This window comes from Thunnus thynnus, chromosome 16, assembly GCF_963924715.1.
Source record: "Thunnus thynnus chromosome 16, fThuThy2.1, whole genome shotgun sequence".
NCBI classification, from domain to species: domain Eukaryota; kingdom Metazoa; phylum Chordata; class Actinopteri; order Scombriformes; family Scombridae; genus Thunnus; species Thunnus thynnus.
The window spans coordinates 21,730,483-21,749,215 of NC_089532.1; the positions used below are offsets into that span (position 1 = coordinate 21,730,483).

Genomic DNA, 18,733 nt, shown 5'->3' on the forward strand with positions numbered 1-18,733 from the left:
GACAAAGACAGGCTAGCTGTTTTCCCTTGCGTTTAGCCTTTGTGCAAAGTTAAGCTAACCATTTCTTGTAGCTTCATATTAAACAGACAGACATAAAAGCATCACTCTAAGCAAGAAAGGAAATAAGCTTATTTCCCAGAATGTTGAAATATTCCTTGTCACCTACCACTGTAAAAACAGAGACAAAGAGCATGTCAGTATTGCAACTGGTAACATTAGAAGAAGAAAAGATTCAAATTAATAAAATGTTCCACCAATAATCACAATGTAGGCAGATGTTTATTTCTGCTGTAGTAACTTAAGTTTAGGAGGCCTATGTTATTCGTAGCTTCAGACATCACAGTTTTTCATCATTTCTATTTCCTTTGCACACACCTCAGTACCACTGCCAGCAGCTGACCCTGCCGCTGTCCTCCTCAATCATGTTACTCCCAACTCCTGTGTCCTGACTGTGTGTTTGTATCCATAAAATCTTGAGGTGGCAGCTTGTAAAGTAATGTGATTAATGTCTGAGAGTGTGAACAGATTAAAATGTGTGGGAGTTTGTATGTTTATGTGTGTGTATGTGTGTGATGGCAGAAAATAATATCACTTTTCCCCTCTCCCAAAGCTGTCAGAGTCTTCTGCTGTCAGAGAGCAGACAGGCAGTCCAACAGGATACAGCGTCCTGGGATAATTCCCATAATGCATACTGACTACAAGCGCAAGAACAACACAATAATGAGAACTAGACATGGCAGCAGCCAGTGATACACCACAACTTAATTCAATTAGTGTGTCTGTTTGAATAGCTTATACATGCATAAGCAGGTGCATCCACCCTGTTGATTTATTTACATATATATCCACTGTGTCTTGTGTCTGTAGTGTCTGCATGTTGATCACCTGCTGTGTGATGGCAAAGCCGATGACGGGGTCTCCCTCGGGGATGTCCCATGTCACCACAGCAGAGTTCGCTTTCACCGCTTTGATGGTCACATTGACGGGAGGCGACAAGCTATCTGCAAACAGAGAGAGAGAGAGAGAGACAAAAGCTTGTTTAATCTTTTGTGTTGTGAGGCAAATGAGAAGTTCAACTCCATTATATTTCTACTGGTTGCAGAAATGGCCACCAGCATGGCAGGAAACCAAATTCCGTGGCGTGTATAAATGGCTCGGCTGAATCCATTATGTAAGGTGGAATCAATGACGGAGTATAGAAACCCAAAACAATTCTGTGGAGTGTTACAGTGGTGCTGCCCAGGACCCAGCAGACACTACACTATGTATGATGTGAGAGGATCAATGCAGTCTGTGAGGGAAAATCAATCTCACCGTTCATAAAAGTAAAATTAAGATTTGAAAGTTTGAAATTATGTTTTGAAAGTTATAACTCTGGTTTAAACAGTTAGAAAACAGAAAGTTTAACAACTGTTGGATAGATTGCCATGAACTTGGTGCAGATATTCATGGTGCCCATGGTGCATCATCATCTTGGTATCATCTATCTATCTATCTATCTATCTGGCATGCTGACGTTTAGTATAGTTCAAACCAAGTCTGCACCTAAATATACTGTAGCCTCACAGAGCTGCCACCATTCAACACACTCCTCTAAGACATTCAGATCTGACTTCTTTCAGTTTTGCTCACAGGGACTTTTTTTTAATACACAATTTTAATGATGAAAAGATCTGAAAGTCCAAAACACAGAAACAGCTTGGATGGGAACAAATGAAGGGCCAACTAACCATTTGTGTGCTGTAACAAATAGCAACTATATCCATCAAGACTGGACTCTGTATTTACTGTATCATTTTCACACCTAAACAACAAAAAAATGTTGCTGGAAAAGCACTTTTCAGCACGCCACACTAAGTTAAATTAACATATCTGCAAGGTTCCAGACAAAATACAAGATATTGACATTGCATAAATAAAAACAAAACATTAGTATATACCAGAATCCTCCTCTCATGAAAACATGTGTGAGAACATTAGTCAAAGCAGTTGTCAGACATACAAAATTTAAAGCTAACTTTTAAAACCATAATTTCAACTTTAAAAACCTACTTCAAAACTGTCATATCTTAACTTGTATTTTCATGCATTGTGTGGTTGATTTTACCTCCTGGTAGTGCTCAAAACTAGACAGTAATATGGATTTATCAGTCACTTTATCTCTCTGTCTCTCTTTAATTGAAACTGGTGAGGCTGGTCCGTAGCTCAAAATAATGAAAGTCTTGTGACTGACTACAATAAATCCTCATTAAATCCTTTTGCTCACTTTTTCCTGGAAGCGTACAGTACAGACCTGTGTCAGTATTTTTGGCAATTGTTATAAATTTGTATGAATTTGAATGAAATACAAGTAGAATAAAATAAAACAGATATATGAAAATGTGTGTGTGTGTGTGTTTGTGTGTGTGTGTGTTTTCAGAGCTTGGCGTCATGCTTCATGTTCTAAATACACTTACAGTTTACAGTAATTAGGGTCACAGGCTACAAGATATGAAAATAATGATTTGGTTTCATCATATAATTAGGTGTGAGATTGTGTGTGTGTGTGTATCTGTGTGTCCGCATGTGCTCTGGTAGCCTTAGCTGCTGCCGCATATGACTCTAATTACTGTATGTACTGCTCCTGCCTGCACCTCGAGCTGAACTACACACCTAATGGCCACAGTCCATGAATATGTGTGAAGATCAGATGATCAAAGTGCCTCCAGCAGAGGAGCACACATCAGTTTGGTTCAGATTAGTGTGAAATGGATTTTTCTGTCACAGTGTCTGCAAGATCACATCTTATATGCATTTTATTTTATTATTGAAATTATTTAAAGTATTGATTGTCAACCATGATGGACAAAAAAGTTCAGGCTGTTTATCGTCAGTCTCATCATGTCATGGCTTTACAGTACAGGTGTAATAATATGTCATGGTTTGATATGTTGTGATACAGAAATGTAACACAATTGAAATGGTGAAAAATGCATCACAGTTTATGTAAATTAAATCAGTTATGGCTCCCAAAGTGTACTCCTTGTTTTCATTTAGATGCAATAAATGCCTCAGGGTGCAATTAAATTTTAATGACATTGTGAGTTGTCAGAGGTCTGAACTGCTCGAAGATGTTGACATGCTGGTTAGTGAGTAAAAATTGGTTGACATGAAGGTATTGGATTTAAATTGCTCAAGTTCCAAAACCTCAAGTTTTGGAACTTAGACCATGTTTACCAGAGATATCCGACATCATAACAATATATAAATAACAGAACCCACAAAAAACATAGTATGTCCCTTTTAAAGATACCCAGTGGAGTTTTGGACCACTAGTAGTGATATGGAGCAATGTTTTCATGAGTGGGTCTCCATTTTGTTTGTTCTTGGTTGTCTTGGTTGGTGGGGCCTCAAGGATCCATACATTGTGTTTTGTTGAGTAACAGTGAATGTAAATATAAACTTTGTTTGTTTACAAGAAAACTCCACAGAGCACCTTGATGTTTTTGAATTCTTTCTATAAAATTTTTGCTGTACCATATGTTGTGCCGTAAAATTGGCCCTCACTGGAATAGAAAATGTAGACAGCCGTTTCACACTACATCCATCAGTGGTGACACAAACTGATGATGACTCACACAGTAAGTGTCCTGAATCTCACTTTACTCTTCACTATAAAGTAATCAATTAAGTGTTTATTGTGCAGCGACAGAGAATGAGTGAAACAGGGAATGATTTCATGATTTTTGTTGATACTGTCCAACTGAACTATCAGTTAATTTAGAATAGTTACAAATATTAAGACTGTGTTGAACCAATCACACTGATCATGAGCAGACTGAATCATTATACTATTATGTTGCAGCAGGCATCAATTGTTATGCATCTCTGTGGCCTTTTGGGATTTACAGATATTTGTAATGCGATGCAGATCTGAGAGAGATCAATGTGGATGAGGAGAAGTGGTCACTTTCAATGATGCTACTCTGCTGTCTTTAATAGGGTATAAATCTAATTCAGCAAACCGAATGCAGGCAATGAGTTATTGAATAGGTTAACGCTCACTTTCCCCATGACGGGTACAAATCACACAGCTGGTAATTACAGTACGATGGGCTGCTGTAGCACATGTACACACACTGTACATTCGGAAAACAGCACACCAAATCCAAAGCAGCCTCTCTGTGTTCCATGTTTCCGCCCCGCCTGCTGCTGATGTTTTGATGAATGGCCTGACTAACAGTAGATGACAGGATGGAGACCTGCTGCATCTCTTCATCAGGGGTGACTCTGATGTTTGAAGTGTCTTTACCATTGTTTACTGTCTGCTGTTTGTTTGCTGTTTCCCGGGAAGCCTGAGGGACGGGCGTCCTGGGCGGAGGAGGGCTGATGGGAGTCAAAAATCAAACTCATTATCTTGCTGCTAGTCCTCTCTTTCTCTCTCTTGCACTAACTGCTGTCACAAAACACACAGTGACAGTTAACGTTTAGCTCTTCACGCTCTCAGGGAACACATTAATTCCTGCAAATATCTATGTTGTCCTTCTCCTCTTTCAGCTATAATAAGAAACTTATCATATATTAAAGGGATACTCCAATAATTTACTACAGCACTTCTCTATGGTTGGAAGACTTGCAAGATTAAAATGGTTAAAATCAGTGCAACACAGGCCAAGACATCTTGACTTATGTCACTTTTACACCTGCAGTTTGGTTCAGTTTGGTTGTTAAGAAATTGAAAAAAAATCTGAAGTTTATTGATGTCAAATATGTTTAACAACTCCATGGTTTGAAATAATGGGGCAGTATGAGCAATCCAGCTAGAGTTAGTGACCATTCTAACAATTTTTTGCAATAAAAAGATGGAATAGAGACTGGTTTTATATGTGCTTGCCCATACTTTATTGCCATAAGAAATTAAAGCATAAATAGAATAATATAGATCCAGAGAGTTTTTTCTGGACAAAATATGTCTTACTCTCTGTAAAATACCAACAATTTTTGCAGCTTTATTGAAAACATAAGAGATGTGGTTTTTTCCAATTAAGCTGATCATCGTTGATTACACGTAAGAACTGTGATTACACCTTGCAGAACATGGGAAACCTATTCAAGTGCATTATTAGCTATGAGAATGGGGCAAAGATGATCTGATAGTGTTCTATTTTTAGGCTTGAAGATCATATACTCTTTTTCAACATTAAGGGAAAGTTTATTGCCTTTGAACAAGGATATTCATCCTATCTAGAACAATGTTTATATGTGTTATCAACCTACATTCATCTTTATCTTTAAAAAAAATATTGGTACCGTCAGCATATAAAATGGGTATGATGGAAATTTTGCAGCCAAAGCAGGACCTATATTGACTAAATAGTTACTGAATTTGTTGGCAATTTCAGTGGGATCCTCTATGGTGATATTCATATTAAAATTATTGTGGGGCAATTTTTCAGAGGAGGGCTTATTTACCGTTTCATTAATGATACGCCATGTAGTTTTCATATCATTTTTAAATGCAGTGTAGAATATGTAGAAAATATTGTCTTTTTTTATTTTCTCAGCTATGATTACGTTTATTTCTGTATTTGGAATAATTATTAAAATTTAAGGGAGAGGGATTGGTTAGATAGTCTTTATATAGTTTGTGTTTCCTAGATATACATTTTTTCAACTCTTTATTCAACCAAGATTTACAAACTTTAGGTTTGATGGCTTGATTTTCACGTGGAAAGGATTCATTAAAAGAGCCAAAGAATTCATCACTAGAAATATTACATGCCTTAGATGCATCATTTGTTGTCACAATTTTGTCCCATTTAACACCAGAGAATTTACCAACAAAACTTTTCACATTGGACATCTTGAAATTTCTTGAGAAAGCATTTGCAACAATTTGCTTAATCTCAATAGAATGGTAAGCAACAAAAATAGGAAGGTGGTCTGATCAGTAGAGTATACCAGACACTCCACGTTTCCAGTTATTAATAATATTGTCTATCAATGACTTACTGGATGAAGTGATTCTGTGGTGTGTGGTATGTGGTATAATTTAGACTTTTATTTAGATTTAGACTTTTTACGTGACTTCATGAGTCTGTTATGAATTGAATAGAAGGTTCCACCTTTCAGACTTTATAATAGAACCAATCTGGTGTCACTCCTCTTTTACGCCTCTTTCTTCTCAATAATCACCTGACAAACGTCTGATCTATAAGGCTCTACTTGTGCTCTGAACCTCACATCTCATGTCTTTTAAATCCTATCATTTTACACAGAGCTGGTATGGTTTTAATAAAGCCTCTAAATTACTGATCTTGGTGAGTGTGCTTTCTGTTTGTGCCTTAAAATGAAGCATACTGCTGTAAAAAAAAAAAAAGAAGAAATTCTTTTTCCCATTTTCCCAAGGGTAGCATTTCTTTAGTCTTCTCCTTCTTTTATTGTAAACAGTATATTGCTGACTGCCTGCTGGAATGTGTAAGTAAGTAATTGTGTTTTTAAGTCTCTCCTGAAAAACAGATTTTGATCTCACTGAGACAAACAGATTAAATAAGGGATAAATGAAAAAAGAAAGATACAAGTATTACATATAGATTGTGGGAGATTGCAACAAGGTGGGGAAGTTGTTATTACTCCTTAGCTGTCTGCAAAACAAAGTTAAATCCTCCCTCTGAGTATCCTCCCATCCTACAGCTTCTGGTCACTTTTTGTCCGTCTTTGTCCGTCTCCTCTGCCCCTGTATGACTGCATTACGCCAAGGGACAACCAGAGGGGATGCTGGCAGTGACCGCATGCCTTAAATATCCACACGTGATATGAGAGTCAGCTCTAATGAAACATCAGACAGATGTCTTCATAAACTCTCTCTCATCGCAGTCTGCCTCACTGTTAGAGATGGGGGTGACTTTGAGCCATGTCGGATGTTCCTGGTGTGTGTTTGTGTGTGTGTGTATGTGTGTGTCTTTAGACTGATGATGATCAGAGTGACAGCTAGTTGTCTATCCCATGCTGAGCAGTGTGAAGGGTGACAGCTCCTTAATATCCTTGTTCATTAGAGAACTCACTGGGAGGGTGTGTCCATGCATGTGTGTGTGTGAAACTGTATACAGTAAAAGAGAGGAAGCCAAGTTTCCCAACACATGTTGTGAACACACACACACACATATCGAACAGTCTTGGTCCATAAAGCCTATGATTATTTATTGAACTGTTGTTTCATTTCATCAGATGTGCAATGTGTTATTTTTTATGCTGATGCTTAAGTTTCCTCAATGGTCTCTACTGAATTAATTTACTTGCCAGAAATCATTTTGTAAAAGTAAAAAAAGCAATAAAAAAACATTTACTCCTGGTATTAACATTTGGTCGACTACATTCTTAAAGTCCCTCTCCATTCATAAATATGTTTTACTTCATCTTACTTCACTTGAATGTTTGAGCTTCTCTGCACGGAATGATGTATGTGCAGAGTTTGACACTAGAAATCTGTTTTCACATTCATCTGCTGAAGGAGGAAAGTTTCTACATGCGCACCTTAAATCTGAGTTTAAGGCACTGTACCTAGGACCATGATTTGTGACATCACAACTAGATTGGTGCCATATGTGATCCAGTATACAATTTACACAAGTGTGATGTGGAAACTTGAAACCTCTATTGCACACATACTTAGAGTGGTCTTTGCAGTTCAGCAGTTAAACTTTTGAAATGAAAAATATTATCATATTCATGGATTTTTAATGAGGGAAAAGGAGCAGATGTCATTTTAAGAATTTCTAACCAGGTAATTTAACTTTTTTTTTTTGTTAATTAAAAACCATATTAGACACAAATGATATTATTTAAAAGATCACCTAGCTCTATTTGTTGACAGCCAGCTCTGTCTTCTCAATATGCTTAATGAGATTTGATCATAATGTGAGCAGAGCTGAGATAACATGGTGGTTTATTAATATCAGGTGTAAATGCAAAGATCAGATGTCCTGATCCAGATAATGTATCTATATACATAGAATGTAAATACCAGGCATAAATGGTGTGAGGGCAGATTAACTCACTGGGAGGCCTGGACAAGATTGAATTGACCCCTGGTTCCTACTGCTCTCTTTGCATTGCATATGTATCCTATTGCCTTTAAGTCTCCACATAGCAGCTTCCTTAAATAGCCCCAGAAACCAAACAGTGGAGCACCATGAAGGCGTAATATCAACTGAAATAATAAATGTAGCGAAACTAGTTTTTGACACAAGGCCCCTTGACAAGATTAGGCCTAAAGATTATCCCACATTGGGTCAAGGTCAGTATGACACCCAGGTAGACAGCAGAGGCTTTGAGATGAGAGATCATGAAAGCTAGCACGGTGGTGTTCCACTTTCCATCTGCCCCTGTGGGGAAATATTACTGATTTGTACCACGTTATTACAGCTCTACAATCCTTAGAAATGCATTCCTCAAAGTCAGGCCCCTGGGCTGGTTCTGCTCCCCAGGATGCTAATGTCACTAGGCGTGTAAACTAACATGAAAACCGCCTGTTAGCTACATCATATCCTGCTGTTACTTGGCATTTTAGGGGCAAGCACAGGCCTTGGGTGTTTGTTACACCCTGTTCTTTTCTTCGAATCACTTTGTGGATCACTGTGCTGCTGCTAATTCGTATTTAGCAACTCAAACCACTTTAGCTCATTTCACAGCTTATAGTGAGCAAACAGTCACTTTGTATGAAGGGTGTAATAACCAGCAGGTGGGCGTGAATATCAAAGTAGTGTGCTGTTGAAGGAACACTTTGGAAAGGGAAAGAGATAAAACTTTGTGCCGCAGCCATAAGCGGGAGGCCACGGGGGAATTAGCAGCTATGAATTAGCACATGTTGATTAACGTGGTGCTGCAGCTAACGGCAGTGCTGGGGGAATTACAATTGCTTGCTGCTTGTTTCCACCACTAACATGTTATTGAGTCTCGGAGCTGTGTGTGCTGCGGTCTCGCTGTGCTCTCGGGGGTTAGAGTATCCAGCTGGCAGGGACGCCGGCTCCCCTCATTCATACTTAATGTGCCATGATAGAGCCATCAGGATTTTGTGCTGATCTGGAGTTTGCCCTTGCATATGTCAGAGGAGACCTTGGCACGTGGTCTTGTCCTTGTGGATGCATGCACACACATACACACATACACACACACACACATACAAAAGTTAGGAGGATCACAGTGTGACACTCTGGAGAGGCGGCAAACACGAGGCGTTAATGTGTCTCATTTAGAAGCTAAAGCATCTGCTGAATAATTTAGAGGTGCTATCTAACACATGTGCACTCATCGCAGTCACACTGTAAAACTGTCATGTTTCATAATTGATTGCCCCATACTGCCTTTTTCATCAGGGACTGCCCACCCAGCAAACCTTGTTCGGACAGTGACATCATGTCCCCAGCCAACAGTGGTTCAGTTTGGACACCAAAAACAGCAACATGCACATGAAGCTTAAATTCAAAACTCAAGTCAAATTGCTTTTGAGAGGACATGTTCACATTTTTGGAATATAGATATGCATGTCTAAGTGTCAATTTCTTCTTCTAATGAATATTAGGTCTGATTCAATTTAGGTTTAAAAACTGTTGTGAGCAGACGGTCACAAGATGTGTTCCTTTACACGTTCAATAAAGGTCCACTTGGGCCTGATTTCACTTTCATTAAGTTGGACGAATAGGATGTATGAAGCTGCAGAATACACGCTGTGTATTTAAACTTTAGCCTCCATCATGTATGTAAATGGGGTGGACAAAATATTAGGACTACCATTCAATGTAATGCACTCCAGTACACCACCACCACCCACAACAACCTCAATAATAAACATAAAGTAGAATTACCACCTTTCTGTCAAAGTCAACAAAAACTGAAAATGTATAAGCTTCGTAAAAGTAGATTTTATAGCAGAGCTGTTGTATTGGATTGCATTAGATTGCACAGATAGACCTAATGAAGTGGCCGGTGAGTGTATTTCGATGTTGCTGGGACACGCATGAAGAACATTCAGCTGGTGGCCAGGTAACGTCCCGGATGTCGACACAACCTTCATTTTGTAACTATTTTTGAACCATAACGGGACATCTTGATGGGACGTTCAGCCAACGGTCATTCAACGTCTCAGTGTTTGCTGTGTACTGTTTCACAGCCGCTCCACTTATTTTCCATACGACTATTTAAAATGTTACATAAACTATAAAAGAGAGCTCCCCCATGGCTACCCTCTTTTCTTCTTCAAGAGAGACAGAGAGCTCTTGCATCTGTATCCACCGTCTCCTTGTCATAGGAAATCCACCTGATACGTTTCCTGTATTTCTTCCTCTACTCACTTTTGCTTTCAACACCTATTTTTCTGACTGTAACGGACACTTGGTGCTCAAACTTCCCCCCCTCACACACTCCTGCGCCGTCTATCTGTTTTGTTCTCCCATTCTTTTCATCTGTCTGTCTCCTCAACACTCCTCGCTATATTTCTGTGCAGCTACTACACCGGGGCTTTTTGGCAGCTCCTCCATAGCCTGGTGTGTGAAGCTCTCTCTGCCTGTAACTGACACTTCAATGGGAATCTGGGTGCAGAGAGGAGATGGTGGGTGTAAAGGGGAGACGGTAGCCTAGCTGTGACTCACTCATGTACTATTCTACTATTGATTAGCCTCATGCTAGTCATACACTGGCTGGCGATCAGCTGGTTTACAGTGTAGGCAGATGTGCAGCTTATAAAGGGAAGCACTGTTCTGAGGCGGGAATATTACCCGCTTATAGATTTTAATTTTGAATTCATTTAGGATGTCTTTCTTTAGCAGTCACAGAGGGCCTGTTTGTGCGCGTGGGAGGCTGAACGTGTGTGTTTTCTGTACCTGTGCGTGTCGAACAGAGCCTCATGTGTTCTTTGTGGTCCACTCTGCCTCTGTACACCACAGCCCGGCGCTGTCAAATAATCACACCTAAGGGTCTTTTTGTCCCTTTGTAGAGAAATGAGTTATTTACTCATAGGAAATGAATTTTCCAACCCCGCTGGCCACGAGAGCGCTGAGGTGGGGAGGGTGGGGTTGCAAAACAGCATCTTTCCCTTTCTTTTCATCAGATGGACACACACACACACACACATACACACACACACACACTTTTCTCTAATTAAATGTCAAAAGGCAGGGTATGAAAATCAATGCAGCATTGTGTCAGAGAGAATGCAAGCCAGCTAATTCAAAAAGGCAAAGGAGTGCCGAGAGGCTGATTATTTGACAAGCCCACTGCTAATGAAATCCACTCTCAAATCCCCCCCCCCCTCCATCCGCAGCAACAGTCATATGGGATGGGGCTGATAATGCTACAGGAGCTCACAGCTTGATATAAGGTTATGAATATGATATTAGCCCCTATACACTTTCCTCTTTTCTGTCTTTCACTTCACACATACTGTAGCTTCTCTCTGTCTGTCTCTCCCTGTGGAGTATTCCCAGCCCTGCTGTGGACTCGGGCACAGCTGGTAAAATAACGCCTACAGTAGCTGCCCGGGAGGATTGGTGTCACGGGCAGGTGGAGAGGGAGAACAGGAATAATACTCGCTCTCTGATTCTTTCCTTCCCTCTGTGGTTCTGTCTCTCCTATTGCCATCAGCATTCTCTGTCTCTCTGGGTTTGTCTTGATCTCTCATGGCTAGTACACTAGCACTTTCTCCCTTCTGCACGCATTCATGTACTCTCCCTCTATCCATCCCTCCCTTCATCTCTCAGTCTCTCTCTATAGTATTCCTGTATGAAAAGCACATACTGTGTGACTGACTACTGGCCCCTGACTGACGATAGAGGCGCCCTACTCAAACCAGGCTTGTAGCTCTGGGCACAGAGAGTGATCATGGGAAACTGACTGACAGGCAACCACAAAAGCAAACCTATTTCTTGCAAACATGTACACACACACACACACACACACACACAGACGCACGCACACACACACAAAAACACTTGACTTGTCTGTATCACACACAACTTTTGCAAAACAAGACAAAACTTTTGGAAGAAGAAGCAAAGAGTACAAGAGAAGAGCAAAAGTGTATGGTAGAGGTAGTGCAGGTAATCTCCTGGGGGCCCAACTTTACTGCAAACTGCTCAAATGTAAAATACACCATCTGGGCTGCTCCACACCCCCCATAAATAAAAGTATTTTTAAACTCTGCTGAGGGGAACCAGAGGAGGTTGAGGAGGAATACAGGACTTAACCCATAATACAAACTCACTCTAATGTATACATATAAATGAGCTTTTGACGCAGAGTACCACACAAAAATCTTTACATCCAAAGCATCGATTCTCTCCAAATGGCAGCTCAGACCCTCTTCCACCTGCACACACTCGGACATGACACTGGACAGACGACAGGCTGCGTCAGCGAGCTGCTGCTGCCACGTCAGTCTTTTGGCATTGCCGTCTCTTTCTCCCACAGGCCCAGGGTCCAGATGATCGCACCAATCTGTCCTCTAATGCCTGTTTCATTCCATTTTCATCAAAAAATCAGCCAGCCTGATGGCACTGTACGAATGTGGGAAAAGAAAACTCCAACTAAATTACATTAAAAACAATTTCTGAGGAAAAAAAAAAGATTTAAATCTAAATTGTTTTCTTTGTGTTTCTTGCTCCTGCTGTTTGGGCTTAATCACAGTTGCCATGAGATCTGAAAGCTTTAGCGCGTGAGCCCTCGCTATCAACCACGAGGCCATCGCTCCATTCATCTGCGCCTCGCTAAGCCATTGGCGAGCTCTCAAAGAAGAACTCAAAAGAGGCTCTTTGAAAAGAAGAAGAAGGTGACAAGGTGGCAGGGGTAAGAGCACCAGCGCTAGTGTGTTGATTCAAACACTCAGCGGTGCAGGCACTTATGTAAGAGAACTTTGAAAGCACACTGTGGAAATGGTTTCTCATGTCAGTTCCTTTAATTCAGCTTGTCAGGTGACAATTAAAATGTGACAAGGAACAAGCTAGATTATGTGGGCAGTACTGACACAGAAACAACAGCAAAGCTATGGGGACCTCTTCCTTTTGTCCTTCCAACAATTCTTTGTTCCAAAAATACACAAAGTTTGGCTAATTATGCTTATAAATTAATTCTGCCTTTATCTCAAAGCTCACACTGTATTTACAGGCAGATCTACATACATTTGCACATCAAGAATACCTGTATGCATGCAGCTAAAAAACTAACAATAAACATACCGCACACAAGTATAAAATAGTGGATTTGTTTGTTCACAAGAGTAATCGAAGGATAATGTGTGTGTATAATGTCCTCTGGTTCATCCTCACTGTGAAAGGGATCAGTGATCTTATCTCTCTTTTCTTGTTGTTTTTTTCCCTCTCTCTCATCTTTCTGGTTGTAAAATAAGCAAATGTTTTCAGTGTGGTCACGAAATAGGTTTTTAGCATTGTTATATGAAATTGCAACATGCTGTTTTAAGGTATTTCCCTCACAAAACCCCTATATCTGACACAAGGAAGAACATGCAGTAACTGTTTGAAGAGAAAAGAAAAAACTGCTTTTATAAAAACTTAGAAGCAACAAACAAGATTACAAACAGCTTATAATTACAAACGGCTAATTGTGTGCGCACAATTGACTAGACTGAGACTAATGAACAGATAATTACATGCATGCACACCATTCTGTATCCCCCTGCGAGTCTTACATGCATACTGGAGTGTGCGCACTCACACACACACACTTCCCATCCTCCCTGTGTCCTGTTAAAGAGCCTATTCAGGGGAAACAGTGATGATTCAGCTCTCCAATCAGGAGGCTGCCCCAGATAGCCAGCAGGTCTAGAGGACACACATTTGAATAAAATCAGGGCAGCAGTGTTGCATTTAAAGGACTGAAAACAGACCACAACACATTCTTGCTGTTTCTGTGAACATGGGCCCTGCACACTCTCTGCTTATCCTCCAATACAGGAGTTATTTCATGCATATGGCAAAAACTGCTGTCTGGAAACAATAACATCACCGCCCTGAAGACTGATTTTTTTTAATATAATGCAGAATGATACATCTACCAAACAATCCTTAAAGCATAAACAAGTATTCTTAATGTGTGAAATTACTCTGTGTGTGAGTCGCAAAAAAGTGCAGAAAACAAGCCCATCTTATGAAACCACATCAATTTGTGTTCTGGCTTTTTCTGCATTTGTCTGACTGATTGGACATCTTCTCTGGAATATTCACAAGTCTGTTTCTTGTTTGATGGTAATTTGGCGTGAGAGAGGAGAAGATCGGTGGCTTTTACAAACTTTGGCTTTTACAGCTGAGGCCTATAACTCCTCTCTATGGATGCTAGATGGCTTAGCACTTGACACATAATATCCTGCACTCACTGAGAATTTATCACCTGGCAGCTCATTGCCAAAACATCCCTAGGTTTTTTTGGAGGTTTTTTTTTTGGTTTACAGTACAGTAAAAATAACCTCTGTGCTCTTGAAAGACTCAGCTTTCCGCACTCATTATTATATGCATCTCTCAAACCTTTCCACTGCTTGCGTCAATGTTCAATTTGTTGATTGATTCATTGATTTTCTCTATTTACTGTAAGGGACCATGGAAAATTGCCTGTGAGGATTTATGGACTCATTTAGATGAATGTGTTAGAGAGTCGATTTACATTTTAAATGGAAACATTACCTTTCCTTTCCCAGGATCAACCAACTGTTTATGAGTCACTGTAAATGCAGACACAGTGAAGACGTCACCATAGTGTACATTTTATGGTGCTGTAGTTTGCTCCCACTCACTCCTGCCAGTGCACCTCTGTGCCTCCACATCGATTTGGCCTGGATTTCTTGGTGCAGGTGTCTCACTAAGACTTAAAATGGATCAAAAAACCTGGGTCAAGTTGAATTGTGAATCCAAAAATAACACCTATACTGCTGATCTTTACCTGTTCCCACTATTTAGCTTTTATAAGCAGATATAAACTTTTAATTAGTGTTTTATAACACACTCTAATGTTGTCATAAACAGCTATAAGTATTTGTCACAAACTGAAGCATCCACTGAATGGATTTCCTGCTTTTCTCTGTATTATATCATTGTAAACTAAATATCTTTGAGTTTTGGACTGTTGGTCGGAGAAAACAAGATATCTGAAGACATCATCTTTGGCTGTGGAATACTATAACATTCATTTTTTTACGCATTTCTTACATTTTTTGGACATAAAACGATTAATTGAGAAAATAATCTGCAGATTAATTGATCATTAAAGTAATCATGAGTTGCAGCCATAGAATATCTATCATTAAATATGATTACAACTATGTTATTCTGTGTTATCAATCATTCATTAATTGTTTATTTATCAGTTTTGGAGGTCTCATAAGGAGTTACAAATGCTGACAAAGACATTAACAAACACTTGAAAATGTACAAAACTAAATCATTTAAGATTACAATCACCCTTGAGTGTGTTACAGAACCATATGAAACATTTATTGGTGTTTACATACGGCTTATAAATTTTAAATACTAAAATAAACAACCAATGATGAGCACAAAGGTGAGGAAAATCTTTTTAAAAAAATTGAGGACAGCCTTGCATACTTTATAAATCTGTATTCTTGTCAAGTGCTTCCTCATATTATAGAGCTGATAAAATCAAAAGAAAGCAATATGAGTCCCAGCTTCCATCAAAGACATGCCAATGCCTGTCAGATGAAATGCTGCGTGCTTAAAAGTTTCTGAACATTGCTTTTATAATACAGCCTTTTTACAGTATGAGTCTATAATTCTTCATGTTTGTAAGAGAACGACAAAAGCACACACGACAGAGAGATTGTGCAAGTTAATTGTGTTTGCCAGTAAACTGTGTAAAGGTACATGTGTGAGTGTGTGTGTGTGTTTGTAGTGTTCAAGAGAGAGGAGCAGCACAGTGATCCATCATCAGAGGAAAGGTTGAGGAGTGGGAGGATGCCGAGCGAACCAGATGTGCATTTTGATGGCAGGAGTGTGTCAGGAGTGAATTGTGGCTCTCTATCGCAGTGAGTGGTCAAAGTGTGAGTGTGTGTGTGTGTGTGTTTATGCGCATTGGGCTCTAAAAGCAAGTTATATAGATCCACACATGTTGGACATCAGCACACGCACACAGGCACAGCACGCATCAGTGGCGTTTCCATGGATCTACAGTATGTGAGAGTACCACTGTCGCTTCTCAGCAGTCCAGTCGTGTTTCTAGTAGCCAGTGGCAGTTTATTACAGTCACAATTTGGACTCTGGGGATAAAAATGTCTGGTACTGACCAGTAGACAGACAAATCAGCAGCAAATTCTCATGCAATATTTATATTTTTTAACCATTGTTACATTGTTAACATATAACTGAGGTAAACAATGAGCTTGAAATGACAGATTAAGGTTGAGGTTCTGTCTCTCTCTCTGTCTCTCTCTCTCTGTCTGTGTGTGTTGGTGTGTGTGTGTGCAGCAGTTTATAGTACCTGCCTGAAATGAGATTCAAAGGTCAGCTTGGCTCACATCAAACACACACACACACACACACACACACACATACACACACACACACACACACACACACACACACACACTGCTCTATGAGACAGACAATAGGTCAATTTAGCCCCGCTACTCTTAACCTATCCACATGACAACAATCTGAAGCCATTGTCATTCTTTGTACATGTGTCATATGTCAACACATACCTGCTGAAATCAGCTTGTTTAAGTGGATTGTTTAAACGACGGATCGTAACCCTGCATATGTTTGTTTCAATAGATGACAGCACAGAAATGCCTCTAGTATCCTGCAAACACTGTCAGCCTTTCCACAAACACAACAGCCTACGCAACGTCTCACAACAATACCGGTTCAAATCTACATCCTTGCACAACACAGCTCCGTGTAAACCAGCAGTGTTTCACCCACATGCCGCTGCAATCCCTCCATGGCTCGTTTAATTAGGCAATCAAATATCACTCAGCGAGGGATGCAGCGAGCTCCTGCGCTAAAATTCACGGAGACATCCCTCTAATCGCACATAAACACAAACTTACCCGCTGAGACTCGAGGGACACCGAGACAGCCGAGGACGAGCAGGAAAAATCTCTCCATCTTTCTATCGCTCGGACGACGTGCGGCGGTCCCATTTACTCTGGCCGAGGGTACTGCGTTAACCGCCGAACTGGTGTGCTGTGTTGTGCTGCCGCTGATGCTGCTGCTGCTCGGCATTCACGTCAGTTCATGCGTATCGTCTCGACTGGAAAAGGGACACCGACGGTCTGTCAGCGGCGGTCCGGCAGCCTTTCAGCACCTCGGACAGCGCTTCTTCAGCAACACCTCCGCTCATTCAACAGCCTCGACTGTCACCGAGACACCGGCAGCCTGCAGCCAGCGACCGGCACCCAGCCTGAGAGCATCATTATCGACTGGTGTCGAGCCTGGCGGTGTTGATATGCGTCGTCGGTTCTCCAACTATGCTCCAAAAACCCTCCCCGATTTGCTGCTGCTGCTGCTGCTGCTGCTACTGCTGGTGATGCTGGAGGTGGTGCTCAGCACCGCTCGGCTGCTGCAGACAGACTGAAACGTGCTGGCTTTGTATATGAGCGCATGGACTGTCCCTGCCTGCCTGCCTGAGGGTTTTACAGTACGAGAGGGAGGCTGCAAGACAGTCAAAACAACGTGGCTAATATGTTCATAAAACACAAGTTACTAAACCATTGAATATAAAATAAAACTTTCAGGACTTTCTACCATTATAGGCCTCTAACCCTGATCCTATTGTTTTCTGTTGTTCAGCAGTTATGGCCTACTTTTAGACAATCTTACAGTACACGCGCCTAAGCCACCAGTCATCAAAGCTGTAATAATTTAGGATGTAGACTTCTTCCGGGCCTCCAGGAGGACAGCACTGTTGATCAAGCGCAAACTTGTCACCAAAGCCCTTCCCTATGATCCAGGATGACTACTGCTCTCCTCCTTCCTCCTGCTCTAGCCCACTTGGTGAGCCAGTACTCTGAATTACTGCTGCCCACTCGTCGATTAAATATGCATACAGTGGCCCACGCAAACAGTCGCCAGTGCAAAGATAAGGTCTCTGTGGTGCTGCTTTCAACTGTTTCATCCACTTCAAAAATAAACACGTGCCTCTTGACTTTACCACTGAGTTGACTCCCTCCTCCCCTCCACCGCGCATTTTTATGACCAACTCACATTGTTTCAGAAGCGCCCAGAGCGCATTATGAAGCGGGTAGAGAAGTGGATAAGTCTGCATATACAGTACCTGCACTTCAGATGGTTTCCCTGCAGCGCGCAGTGGACGCATTCCGATGTGTAAGTGTGTGTGTGTGTGTGTATGTGTGTGTGGGGGTGTCAGTCCCGAGTCAGGAGACTGGCGCCGTCCCCTAGCTGTGTTCCCAAGAAGTGTTTTCTTCACCCCGCTGTGCACCTCGATTCATAGCCTGCTGCCTCTGACGTGCTTGAGAGGAACACTGTTGGTGGTGTGAGGTTATTGTGCTGTTTTTTCTTTTTTTGCATGCTTCACTCTCCTGTAGGCTACTGCTCTCTCCCTCGATCTGTGTGTTTGTGTGTGTGTGTGTGTGTGTGTGTGTGTGTGAGAGAGAGAGAGAGAGAGAGAGAGAGAGAGAGAAGGAGTAGGAGAGTTTGTAAGGATACAGGAAGAGATGCACTAGCCAATACCAAACTCCTCCTGTGCACCTGGGCAGCAGTGGTGGAGGAAGTAATCA

The 18,733-nt window shown here is 41.0% G+C and overlaps 1 protein-coding gene across 1 annotated transcript in view; it reads right to left on the reverse strand.

The window, feature by feature from the left end:
* fndc5a (fibronectin type III domain containing 5a) overlaps positions 1 to 18,659 on the reverse strand; it is a 31,189-nt gene extending 12,530 nt beyond the window's left edge. The window contains exons 1-2 of the mRNA XM_067613738.1: positions 17,045 to 18,659; positions 886 to 1,001 (exon numbers count right to left, since the gene is read on the reverse strand). Coding sequence (XP_067469839.1) covers positions 886 to 1,001; positions 17,045 to 17,219 — 291 coding nt within the window. The 5' untranslated portion in view covers positions 17,220 to 18,659. The remainder of the gene's footprint in view (positions 1 to 885; positions 1,002 to 17,044) is intronic.
* Positions 18,660 to 18,733: the final 74 nt, after the last annotated feature.